At 43.2% G+C, this 14024-nt stretch overlaps 1 protein-coding gene across 1 annotated transcript in view; it reads right to left on the minus strand.

Annotated features, from left to right (window-relative positions):
* The window catches only part of PAPPA (pappalysin 1), a 184459-nt gene that overhangs the window by 121948 nt on the left and 48487 nt on the right, over positions 1-14024 (minus strand). Inside the window, exons 3-4 of the mRNA XM_005231279.3 lie at positions 8690-8835; positions 3900-4193 (exon numbers count right to left, since the gene is read on the minus strand). Of these exons, the coding sequence (XP_005231336.1) occupies positions 3900-4193; positions 8690-8835 (440 nt within the window). The remainder of the gene's footprint in view (positions 1-3899; positions 4194-8689; positions 8836-14024) is intronic.

Raw genomic sequence — 14024 nt, forward strand, 5'->3', positions numbered from 1 at the left:
TCGGAAGTTAATAACCTGTGAACAAATTAGTGCCATCATCACTCGTGGAGGCAGGTGAAAGGAAACAAACGTTAAAAAGGAATAAATAAATAAATAAACCTTCCCTCCCTCTTGTCCGGGATATATATGAAGCACCTAGAGATCATCCCTAGGTGAGACAGAGACACATGGAGGCGAAGAAGCAGAAAGCCCCAGTGCAGCACCTTCTGGTCACAGTTGGGGCTACCAGTGGACCTCTGGGCTTAAAAGAATTTAATGTCTAAAAGATTATCTCTGAGAGAGGATAAAAGGGCAAAGAACAGCTAGCATTAGCATAAAGGATTGCCTGAAATTCATGCAAACTGTGTGCAATAGAGTTTGACAGATTCCTTAGATTAAAAGGACACAGAATTTTAAAAATACATAATTTTTTAAAGTCCTTAAATTTTCTGATGAACAAATAAAAATGCTCTGAAAGATCAATTTAAAAAATAATTACTTTAAAATGTAAATTTTTGGTGCAATAAACCAACTTTATTTCTATTTTAAATCTCCCCCTTTCTGAACTTTTCATAAATGTTTTTGATGTTTCAAATTTGTTTTTCATTCAAAATGGAGAAATAATTTTGCTGGATAATTTCCCATAAATATCAATTTCTCATTTCATCTGTTTCTCCCAAACATGATTTGGCAACAAGAACACATCTAGTGTCCTCTGAACACAAGTAGAAAATTACTATTTCTCTATTGTGCAGATCACAGAAGGAATAAATATGTTGTGCAAAGTCACCCAGAAACACTGTGCTGAATAACACAATGCTAGCTCTTTAACCAGTTTTCTGGTACTCTTCCCATCAGATGGAAAGCTCTCAAAAACACGGAGCGTTGTTTCCCCTGTGCCGGCAGAGTTCCTAGCCCAGTAAAGCTCAGTCCCAGATGGGACCTCTGCACGCTGCTGTGATACGAAAAACAATGACAGTTTTGCACAGGTCAAGTAACACACTTTTCTGGGAAGATGCAGGTCACAAAGGCTTTTCAGAGAGTTGCTTGCATGCGTGTAAGTTGGCAGTTCAATATTGTAATAGTGTTACTAGATGCTCAGATGTCTTCAAGTCCATGCCCTGTGGAACTCAAGGGGAACAAAAAAATATGAATTTGTTCCAAAGAGAAGTGTGACTTTGCTGGCTAATTTAAAACCTTACCACATCTTCCCAGAGATGCAAGCAAAAGGAGACAGCTCCAGTCGGGATCCTGCTCAGACTACAGCCCTGAATGCAGCCCTACCACAGCGAGGACATGTCAGTTCACATGTTCTCCCGTGTCTCTCCTAATTCCACTGAGCAGCGAACCTCCTCTCATCAAACACGCACAGCAGATAGACAGACACCAGCAGCTTGAAAATATCTACAAATCCCTGTGGGTATGCAAAAAGCTGCTTTAATATGACATCTCTGGATTTCCTCAATAATTATCGATGGTCTATCCCTAAGCATGCTGTACAAGCCATAAATATTCTTCACGGAAGCACAGAAGGAGACAAAGGCCCTTAATAGCCATCATAAAGGAACAATAAAATATATATAGGACAAAGCAGTGAGACAATGGCACAGGAGAAAGATGACCTGCATTCTCAATCTGTTTGAACATCAGCACAGGCTGTGTCCTGGGGGAGGGGAAGGGAGGGGAGGCAAGGGGGAAAGGGATCTCACTTGATCACTTGATTTCAAAAAAGTTTCAAGATCCTCAGATGAAGCAGTAACTTGAAAATTCAAGAGATGTTGCTGGGATGATTATTCCAACAGAATTCAGAGGCAGAACTACTGCTGATTTCATGAAGAGTCATCTAAACAACTAACTTATCTTTTTATTTGGGAACACCATGGCTATTTGGACTTGTAAAAATAATTTACAAGTCCAGTTTCTCACACTCCTTGATCTTCTGGACATCGTAACTTGTGATTTCAGGGAAAGAACAGTTACTCCTTAAGTCAGTGCTTTGCTGCAGAGCTGGGGGTAACTGAACAGATGGATGTTAGAGACAGACAGATAAACACAACACAACCAAGCTGTATACAAGCAGCAAAACAGAAAGGAAAGAAAGGCAATGTCTACAGCTGTATGACCTCAACCTAGTCGTTTCAAAGGTATTTCTATAGCAATTTGATATCCTGCTATATTTTTATTCCACTGGCAACAACTGAAAAGCAAACAGATTCATGCATGAGCTCTAGAGATACCCATCATGTCGCTTCACTTCATTTTTCAAGAAAAAAAAAAAAAAAAAAAGGTTTCTGCTCGGAACACCAGCAGGTAGGTAGCTCCCCAGAGCAGATAGGTATCTCTGTGGTCTGCCTCTCTCTTTAAGATCTCGAGAGAGTTGGCAAGGCAAGGTCTGGCTGGAAGAAAAGACCTCAGCATTCGGAAACAAGCATGCTCCACCTCTCATCACACGGACATGAGCAGATTTGGTGGAGGGATATTGTCATCTGGACTGGCACTGACTTATCCATGTGATGTTACCAGGAGGCTGTATCAGGCAGTAAGACTCTGCCCTACCGCATGCACAGAAGTGCACAACATGCTGAGGAACTGACTCAGTGAGTGTATGCTTGTCCCTGAAAACACCCTCTAAACAAATAGAAAAATAAAGAGAAAACTAAGCATCACTTTTAGCTAGTGCCATGAAGGGCATAAAAGCATTTCTGTTATAAATCATTTCAATCTGTGCCCCAGATGGCATTAAACACTTTGCTTCTCTACAGTTTTATTACAGAATAAGCACTCCTATGACCTTTTGAGTGGGCAATCTGTGTTTTCGCCTGGAGTATAAAGGTGCCCTTCAGTGGCTAGAAGTGTATTGGTCACCTTTAAAATGTTGTTGATGCTGTCAGCTCAGTGTCACAGACCTTCATCAGGGCTAGATGTGACCCAAAATAAGGGGAAATATGACCCAAGGTATTCCCTGTTCTTTCTGGGAAATAACAGAGAATCCTTCAACTCCCCTTGAGCTTCCAGGGGTGCAGCAAGGACCGTACCCCACCCCCATCTGACAGGCAAGGGTCACAGGAGCTCATGCCCTCTTTGCATTATGCTAGACTGAGGCTGAATGCCATGAACCGGCACCCCTGAACAACACAGTTGTGCCTACAGAAGTCTGCAGAGTTAAAACTACAAGATAAGGCTTTTGCTTAAGCAGCTTGTTCCTCTTGGAGGGGTGATTTTATGGCACTGATATGGAGCCTTTAGTTCTTTAGCCTATAGTCCCAGCACAAATCAGCACAGCACACTGGTAGTCTTTGACCAGAAAAGCAATCCTGATCCAGGTACTATACTAGTATTCACACTCTAATGATGAAAAACAAATGTGAGTGATTTTAGCTGAACCACAGCGGCTCCAAATCAAACAATAAACATGGTATTTGAACAGACACCCGGAGGGATGAGCAGTGTCTCATTAGATGTCTACCTAGCACAGGTGTATCCTACAGCCTTGGTAGTACCAATAATCATCTGACATTCAATATCTCCTTGGGAGAAGGTAAACAATCTCTGAATTTGGGTTTTCAAAGAAGACCTCATAGATCAGGCATCCAGATCCCAGGGAAAAAGGGTGTCAAATTTTCTGTAGAGCCTTTAGAAGCTCTTTTCTTAATGTTTATTTAATTACCTCCTTCCCCCAAACCTTCTGCCTGGTCTTCCCATGAAACTATGTAAAGTTGGGGAAGCTGGGTAAACATAACAGGATAAGTGGAAGAGGCCATCAGGTTTGTTCCCTCATCAAGCCTGATCCTAGACCAATGGACACACATGTCAGCATAAAGCCCTGCATGAGATGGACTGTAGGAATCAGAGTTAGTAGTGCTGTTCCTTGTTCTTGCCCAACCACAGACCCCACCAGCAAACCAAGGAAACCCAAGTACCTGCGTAGCTCATGAAGTTACTGAATGGTGTGTTTAGGAAACTGTGAAAACCGCACGTGTCATTGCCAGGTCCAGGATCTCCACAGAGCTTGTGCTTAGGAGCAGGGTTGGTGTCACTGCAGAGGTCCCCGGTCTCAAAGGAGGGCTCCGTTTCCATGCACGGGTCGCTGCAGGAGAGGATCTCTGAGATTCCCCGGAAGACGTGATAGAGCCCCAGGCTGTGCCCGATCTCATGGATCATTGTGTGTGTGTGGCCAGGGATGCCATAGAAGGAAGGATTCAGCACAATGCCACCTGCGAGGGGAAAACAGAATAGCTTCTATGTTTGCCTTGTCTTCCTTGGAGGAGCAAGAGAAAGGGAAAGGAAGGCAATCCAAAGAGCAGATCCACTGGCAGTTCATCGGATTCTCTATAGCATAGACTGCTTTTTGCACCATCAGGCACATTGCTGGCTCAGAGAAACTGCACAGCAAGGTTTCATCTCACCTTTCATCTGGGGCTGTAAGGATGAGGAATCGTGGGACAAAGCCCAACACCTTAAACCAAAAACCAGTGACAGTCAGTCTTTCAACTGAATATGTTCAGTTTTCCTTGTTTGTTAACTTAGAGAAAAATCCTACCTGCAATTACTTCATGCTAAGCGATTTCAAATAATTTAACGTGCTTAAAGAGAGTGATTCTGCCTAGATGAGTGTAAGCAATGTATCTGATACCAAGAGTCAAACAAAACATACCTGGAGCACTCTCTGTATTCCACAGGGTAAAGTCATAAGAGAAGCCTCTTAATTTCTGAAACACCCTAAAAACTGCAGTAGGTTGCACCAGTAATTGCAAACTAATAGCTGGACAAAGAAATCAGAATACATCCAAGGCTGGAACAGTTTTTGCAGGGTGTGCTCTGATCATACAGACAGCTTTGAAGAAACTGTCAGAAACACACTCTGTTCATATACCCAGACAAGCCTAGTTTGATCTGAACTGCACAGTCCACTAATGAATATGCATAAGTCTAATGTGTCAAAAAATATGAAATCCTGGAATGTGATAGTTCTAAAAGAACTGCATGGTTGTTAAATGTGCTCAAAGAAAACTAATGGTGATTTTTTTTGTTGTATGAATTACAGAATGTGTAGATAAGCAAATAGTAAATTAGTGAGGCTTTACAGTATATTGAATTAATCATAAGAATTATATTTTTAGCTCAGTTAGATGTACCTTTGGATTTATGATATGTTTCATATCATCTTTATTTAGCTTGTTGATCTCAACTTTTCCAAGCCTTTTATTTAAAACTGTTTGTGAGACTGCTTTGTAAAAAAGATATCGTGGAAAAATAAATCTCAGGTATGGTACACCAATAATTTAGTGACGATGAGGAGAAAAATGTTTCGGCAGGAGGAATTTTATCAGTGACTATCAGTAGTGCAGGGAAGATGAGATCATCAGATTCTGACACACTGTGGACTCTTTCTTCTCATCTGCCTGGAGACTTGGTTGCAATAACCCGGGAATTAGTGAAAAATAAGACCGAAAAGATCTTAAGTCATCTAAATTTCACTCTCAAACAATATAAGACCAATTAGGTCTATACAATCCCTCACACGTATTTGCCTAACATCTCTTCCTTTACAACCCCTGATGACATGACTGCCCCAGCAATCAATTTCAGCACTCAGTATCCTTACAGCTGCAAGGATTTAACTCACATCTGATCTGACCTGATTTTTTTGGCAATTTAAGTTCACGACTTCAGTCCTGCCTCACACGGATAGGAAGAGCAGAAGATGCTCCTCCGCTTTCATCAGCTTTTATTAGATTGTCATCATCCCCACTTCAGGATCCTTTCCTTCAGCCTGAATAACTGGAATCCATTCAACCTTTCCTTCTAGTGCAATCCTTCTTCTGGAGCTCCCTGGCTGTCCTTCCCCTTTGGTTTTCCCCGTTGTCTCACGTCTTCCTCCAAACACATTGTCCAAACACAATACAGTATTCCAGCTGAAATCTTATCAATGCTGAAGAGAGAGGAAGGGCCACTTTGGATGTCCTGCACGGACACATGGATAAAGATCAATAGAGAAAAGATTTTCCCTTTGTGCATGGGGCATGTGTGACAACACACAACACAGTGAAGAAAAGTCACACAGGCATGTGTACATACATACATAGTATTAAAAAAAAAGGACTAAAAATCTAAATACAAACACAAAAGAATGAATAAAATCAATTGCACTGCAACACCCTGCCTATTACACCACATGTAGCATCTGCACATCCTTTTCACAGCACTAAACTGTTCCTTACACTAGTTCTCCACAATCCCAATTAATTGCATACAGACCCACCAGTACACAGCCACTGCGGCCCCTATGTTCCCTCTATCCCTCTCTCCGCCTTTATACAATACGTGCTCTGATTCCTCTGGTGCTTGGGCTCTACTCAGGTGGAGCCATTTACATGCAGAGAGTACCCTGGTATGTTTTGTAGGGGTTGTTTTCCCAAAAATAATTCCAGAGTTTGTTTTCCAATGGCAAGAGTACTGGTGGAATTCCTCAGCAGGATGTGCCTTCAAAATACAGGCTGGGTAAATGGTTCTGGCACTGGACAGCCCTGAGGCAGCTGGAGAGGGAGATTTTATTTTTGCCTTTGTTGAAAATTTATATTTTTCACAGCTGTCAAGAATCTAAATCAATTGCAGTTTTACAGAAAAGATAAACTCCCTCACGCAGACAATCTCTATCCCAGCCTTTAGATCTGCACCACAGGACATATTTCATATTTTTTATTAAGTACATATTGGATTTATAGAAGAGAGTAAAAAAGATTAAAGATGAATTCTTACAGACCAAGCACAGGTCTGGGAGGGCTATTATGACAGGAAATTATGACCATTATTTATTTATTTTTACTTTTTGCACTGCAAGTCAACTTTAAACTGTTGGCTAACATCTTTTTTTCTCGTGAGATCTTTTTTTGGTCAATGAATTCTGTCAATACAGCTGAATTTAAATTGTTTTGCTCAGGCATGATGTTGACAATTAGCTTAACGAAGTGACAGAAGAACTCCTCAGGACTTTGGGCGAGCCCCAGCCTTCTTGCAGAAGGTTCTTCTTGGCACTCTGGAGCTCTCTCCTTGTTCTCTGCTCCCTCCCATGGCAACACCAAGGGAAGCTGTGAAAATACTCATTTAGGGAAGGATCAGCTCTACTGCAGCTTTGTTTCACTCCAGCAGTGGCATTAGGGCTAATGTTTCCCACCAGCGAGCTATACTGTTGCACAATCAGAAGCAAACGGTTACTGTGGGGTTAGTGCTGGAGCTCTGGTACTACAAAGTGAGAGGAATCACATTGGCATGGGTGCTGGCTGAGGATGGGATTGATATCTAGCTTTGGTTTTACCAGAAGATGTGCCATGGTGGATGCTCGCTGGCAGGCATTCACAGCATCTTCTGGTTTGGGTGCTCCCAGCAGGAGCCCGTGGACATGGAGCTGGAGGCAAGTCAGAGTGGAAGTGGCTTCACTTCCAGCCTAGCTTGGCAGGAGACTGGATGTGTGTCACTGCTGGTCCTTGGGAAGGGAAGTTTGCTCACACTTCTTCCAGAGCAGCTGCAGAGCTGGATGTTGTAATAAAACTTCTACTAAAGTAGGGCAGCCAGTTCCAGCTGCTTAGTTTGACCACAGAGCCTCTCTCAGCTACGGAGACAGGTGACTATAAAGAGATGTTAACATCTATGTTTTGAGGTAATGTATTTTTGAACATGGAAAAGCCTCCCTTACTGATGGCTCAAGCTGTAGCTCAGCTCTCATAGTACACTTCAGAATAATAAACACCATATTTTGCTCTCCTCATCTAGGTTTACATTTGCCACAACTTTTTTGTTCTGCTCAATATGGGGCTGGGTAATATAAAACCTAGCTGAAACAGTCTTTCACAAAGACTGAACTTGGCTGAAACTGGATTTCACTTCCAGCCTAGGAAGGCCTGGACAAGCTGGAGAAATATCTGGAAAACTTGTGAGAATCCCTGCTCTTGTAAGATGACCTGATCGGGTTTGCAGCCTGCGGGAGGTTTGTGCAGTTAGGAGTACACACAGACTCAGTGGGTGCCTTCTGAACCTTTTGAGGTTCATCTGACATTTCACAAGGAACACAGGTCCGGTGGCATGGCAGGTGTCAGGGCAATGAGTCATTTGGGAGTTTGCACAGCTTTGTCTGGATCCCTGCGTTCCAGCAGCCATACTCAGCAGCCTAGTTATGAAACATGCAGGGCAATCTGCAGGGTAGTGAACTCTTTCCAGTTCCACTCAAATGAACATTAGAAATACAATCTCTCAGCGGTTTGCTCTTTTGCACATTGGTAGAGAAAAACAGCAACAATTTTAACTGAAGTCTGTAAGGAAAACTAATTGAACACTTACTAAGTAATGTACTAAGGATTAGAACCTAACAGGCTAAGGTTAAAAATTCACTTCTGTCTAGCATCCCTGCACCTATCCCCCAATCTTCTTTGCAAAGTGCTCCCATGGAGTGAATGCCCTGTAAAGTAGCTTCACTTAAAAGGTGAAATTCTTTCAGCTTGACATCATCTACAAATACCATAATATGCTTTGGGTTTATAACCTAATATTTTCCTGGTTGTGAGCCAGTATCTGGGAATCGTGAAATACTTTTTTTCCCCTGACTATATATTAGAAGAATGATAAGAAATCAGAACAGAGCTTAACGCATATTTATCTTTCCTTCTTCACGCCTCAAAAGAAAGCTTTACAAAGAAGAAACATCTCTATTGCTCACCTAGATGCATCAAGGCTTCCTTGTCCCAGGGCCAAGTTGCCACTCCAGCCAGCTCTTCCTCGGAGGAATTGGCAAAGAAGATGTTGAGGTGTGTGGATCCATCCAGCTTGAGTATGTTCTTCAGTTCATTGACATCTAAGTATGCTCTGTAGAAAAAGAAAAGCATTTTTTCCAAAAGGTGACAGAAAAAGCAACAAAGTATTGAAGAAGTGCTGCAATCCAGGAAAAGATCTTATAATATCCTGCGTATCAGTCACCTGAAATATTTTAATAACGCACTCCCAAACTTCAATTACATCACATTCACAGAGTGAATCTCATCTAAGGACTTCAGGCCATTGATTAACTAAGGCCACAAAATCCAAGCTAAATACATAAAGCTGTCCACATTCCTAAGGTAAGTACAGGAATCTATTTATTATGAATGTAATTAAGCATGTATTATGGTCAGTAAATCTTTTTATATCAGCCGTTATCTTACACATTTCCTCTAAGCTGTTTATTATTGTTACCTCTAATTTTCCTTCACAATAACAAGTTTCACATCTTCAGGCTGGCGCAACATCTAACACCAGCTCACCAAGTTACTCCTTTAGCAGCGGTGGCAGTATTGTGCCAAGATGCCCACGATCCGACCCTGACATAGGGTGGGCGTTTGGGAATTGCTATTTTCAGCAAGCAAAGTTGTGCCAAGAGGTCCCCTTGCAAGAGATCTCTGCAGGAGTGGTACCATATCATGACATAAATTCCTAAGGCTCCTTAGGTCACCCCCTCAGGTGAGCAGCATTTCTTCTTAGCTTTTGGGATGTCTGGAGATTACAGAGCAACCTGCTTGCAGGCAAGCAAAGCCAATCCCTTAAGCTTGCTGGCCATTGGAAGTACTTTTTCCAGTCCTTTAAAGAAGCAGGCTTTGTCAATACTGGAATACGGGAGCTACCTGCCGAAGTGCGTACCATGCTGTCACATTGCTTTCAGTGGCACTGTGATGTTCTAACTCAGAGCAAAGCTGGAGAAAGTGAAGCATAAGAGTAAACCCGTTGGTTCGCTGTTTCTAGCTCAAATTGTCTTTCGATATCAAGTGTTGTACTAAAACCAGATCTAAAACACGGCAAAGTTCTACTACCTTCACTTGACAGGTGGAAACAACAGAGAGTTGACTCTGAGTCAAGCATGGTTGAGTAGCTTGTAAGGAAAGGACGCCGTGATGGTCTTGAGCAGATTGAGTCCTGCTTCCTAAAGTCCCCCTTTTCCTTATGTGTATGGGTGTGTGGGGCTCACGTAGCTCTCACAAACCAAACGTGCTCACATTCAGCAAGTACGGTTCCTTGCATACTTTGCAAGGCTTTTGTTCCCAGAAGGATGAAGAAAAAATAGGGGAACTGGCTCAGCACCAAGATCTTTCTGTCCTTCCCTGGAGGACTCCCCAATGGAAAACACATTCATATTTCCACAGTAGCTTCCCCTGCCACTTGCTTAAGTCATTGCCTCCAAAATAGTTCATGGCTGGGTGTCCCCAGGCCCTCGCTGACTCATCGAGGAAGACGTGCTCTTTGGGGACACCAGTGGAAGGGTATGTTTCCATTCCATACAGTGTTTATCTTCCAATCAAATGTGGATGACATCCTGAAGGACAGGTCAGCACTGTGACCCTTTACACATTTCTCATCTCTCCAGTGTTCCCAACGCATCTATGGAAAATACACAGATCTTCCCCTTAGCTCCTCAAGCTTGTTCTGCATGTATCTGCACAATGTTCTGAGGCTGTGCGCAACCTATTTCTAGGATCTTCTTTGTGCCTTTGAAAACATCTTTTCCAAACACAGACACATACATGTCCACGAGCAATAGTTCACAGTTGCGTGACAGTTAATGTGCACTTCCACATAAAAGTGTAAGCCCATCAGGGGAATATGGGATGGAGGATGCATGCGTATGAAGGGGACAATGTGTATGTCTGCACATATGGCAGCATCAGTAAAAGATAGTGAGCAAAAGCATAAGGGAGAATGCGGCAGCAATGTGATACTTCGTGCAAGAGAGAAAAGGACAGAAACAGAAGCATTGCGTACCTTTAAGTGGAAAAATGCTTGTGTGTTTTGTATCACAGTGGGAAGGAAAGGCCGCCTGTCTGTGTTGAGACTGCAGTTGTTGACTCTGGATGCAGATGCTTTATGGCCTATGCAAATCCCTGTAGGATATAATCACACTCCCCTCTGGAAATTACCATTTTTATCCCCGCTTCTCTCTTATGGTTTCAAATAATCTAAACAAATATTTCTTTATTTTCAGCTGTCTCTTTGCTTATTGTTTACACAGTTCAATCCCCATTTACATCCTCAGTGTGTGGCCACAATCACTCTCTCACTTGCACACAGGCTATGTGCTTCAACATCTAGGGCTGTTCTGTACATGGATTATTACTGCAGACAACATCCAGAGCAGACAGCATTTAACTAATTGGCCAGTGATGTCAGTGCATCACCGAGACTGAACTCATGTCTTACGTAAATCCACCATACTAAGTCAATTGGACTTGGTTTGATATTATTTCTCTGACCACTACTCTGCTAGCCAAGGAAAGTCTGAGAATGAGCAGAATATATTTGAACGGTATAAGAGCAGAATGCTAAGAGGATTTTCAGCAAAAGGTTTGCACAGGAGTAGGTGTAAACAGATAGTGCTTGGGAGGAAGTAAATGCAAACCCTTTTGTAAAAGCAGTCAGCAATCCTCAACACAAAAACATGTTCAAGCATTTAGCTTAGGCAAATCCCTTGTAAGCGTGTGAACATGCGCCTGCATGTGCGTGCATGAACAGAGGTGTGTGTAAGCAAGGGTTTGGACTGTGCACACATGCAAGACAGCCAAGAGTATGTATGCAAAGGAACCAGCGTGCGTGTGTGTGTGTGTAAGAGATAAAAACATGAGCTGGAATTCCATCCTCTCCTTCCTCCCCATGTTTCTAATAACCTCCCATCCCTATCCATCATCACCACATTCCTACACTCAAGGAGGCATAAATTAACTACTTTTGCAGTTCATGTCCAACTACGTAGCCGCAGGCAGCAGACCCAACAGTTACCAGGTCAAAATAGTTTTCAGTTATTGCCTTGGACTGGGCTGACTCCCCCCTGCTGCCGCGGCTGCTTTGTTATCAGCCCAGACTATCTGACCCAATGCAATCTGTGAGCATTGCTTACACTTCTCAAGGTTATGTGGGTCCCCTGATAGAGGACATAATGACTGTCACATGGGCTTGTGCCAAAGGGAGCCAAAGAGCCCAGCCTTTCCAGCACTGCCAAACTTGCATTTCAAAGACATGAGTGCAGTCTTGGAAAAGGATCAAAGCCTTTCCAACTGTCATTAGAATATTTCCTTTATGCATCTCTCCGTGAGTGCCAGCAACATATTTCATAAAATTCATTGGCTCGAGATGGTACCTCCAATATAAACCTGAATGAGGGAACTGTCAGGGCAAGTCTATGTGGAAAACAAAACAAAACCCAAAGCACAACAAAACACGTGTAATTCCTGTAATGGAAAAAACATACGATGCTGTAAGCATGCCTTGCTCAAGAAAGCCTAGTGAGCCTATTAGTGCATCATAAAAGGTCTCCTTTGCTGGAATCTGTTTTAGACATAGAAATTCTATGGGCTGTTTAAGGCCATTTGGGACACCAAATCATATCAGGCAATGTGCACATTCCCACCCAGATCTTTTCATCGACTTATTTCTCCAATGCACAGCTTCAGCTTGCTTTTTTCCTCCACTGCAGTGTAAATAGCCCTCTGAAACCATACTGTACAGCAGCTCACCCTTATCCAGTAAGCCCCAGACCTCAATCAGTAATATGTATCCCGTCCAGTGCTCCAGTTTCAGTCTAATGGAGTCTTTAGCTCATCCAGCATTGTCTTGCGACTGCCCTACCCGGCACACAGCCTGCCCCATCAGTCACCCGAGCCATTATCCCCATGCCTGTCTCATCTCTCCTGCCCATTTCCTGTCCATTTGGGCTATGGCAGCAGGACTCGCCCCTGGGCGGTGAGGTGCACCACCCCCACCACCCCCCCCCCCCCCGCCCCCAGCAGCCCCACCTGCCCACCATGACCACTGCAAGGAGCTCCCTTCTGGCCCTCAGCGCCAAAGCCAAAAACAGCCACAAATCTCTGCCACGTAGCTACAAACACATTTGACAATGGCTTTGAAACTCAGTTGATGACAATGGCTTTGAAACTCAGTTGATATCAGGTCTAATCGCATTAAATTTGGCCTTTGTGACTAGAGTCGACCAGTTTTCTAACTGGGTTGGAAATTCTTCTCCCCCATTTTCTTCCAGGTCAGAGAGTGGCTTTCCTGTGTTTCCCTAATGTGTCTGGGGTGCAGCCTCTTGCACTCATGGGTGTTTTTTGCAAGGAACGCAAAGCCTTCCAGCCCTTATAGTTAGGAAATGTTTTCTACTGTTTGCACTAAGTTACTCTCTATCTGACTGTTTTGGTGGGTTTTTTTTTCCTTCAAAGACAAGTGTTGCTTTACAGCAAGGAAACAAACAGGGTACTTAAGGGATTACTCGCAAGACCGCACCCAAACACAGAGTAGGAACTTTGCTGTCTGCTCACTATGGAGTATGGTCTCCATCTGCCTGATGAGTTTGTTAGCAATAAAAGGCATTGCATTTCATAATTAAAAATAACAAACAAAAAAAGCCCACAAAACCCCCCAAATGCCAGCATCTTCTGAATTGGGAAGTCAGCTGTAAAATTCTTCATTTTTTCTCTTGACATAAAACATCCCATCACTTACTTAGTGGTTTCAGCGTATGGCAGGACAGAGTAAACCTGCTGGAATCACAGGGACCCAGTACATCATGCTCCTTCCCAAGACTCCTTGTTGCAACTTTCATATGATGCTCTCAAAACAGCTGTCAGCCCAGCTTAAACCATGGCATACAGTTTAGCAGACAAAGAGAAAGCCTTTCTGGACAGCCCTGGCAACGCTCACCAGCAGCCTGGGGCAGATCCAGGTGTGGTTCCCAGCGTGGTGTGGCTGATAGCTCTCGGTGGCGTTCCCTTGGTCCCACCAGCTCTGATCTTGGCCCCAGGATTGACAATAACTCGTTAGAGCAGCAAAGACCACACCAGTTGGTATCTGCACACTTACCAACTGTCTGTCCCGTTTGTTCAAGCAACACAGGGGGCCCAACATTTTAGGGTGCAGAGTCTACCTAGAGATTTTCAATATCTGCAGCCAACAGCAAGGATGGTTTGAGATACATGATGTTCTTTCTGAAGACAGTGGCAAGAGCCGTGACATCAACAGCACTGAAACCTGACTTTAAA

Source organism: Falco peregrinus, chromosome 1 (genome assembly GCF_023634155.1).
Source record: "Falco peregrinus isolate bFalPer1 chromosome 1, bFalPer1.pri, whole genome shotgun sequence".
NCBI classification, from domain to species: domain Eukaryota; kingdom Metazoa; phylum Chordata; class Aves; order Falconiformes; family Falconidae; genus Falco; species Falco peregrinus.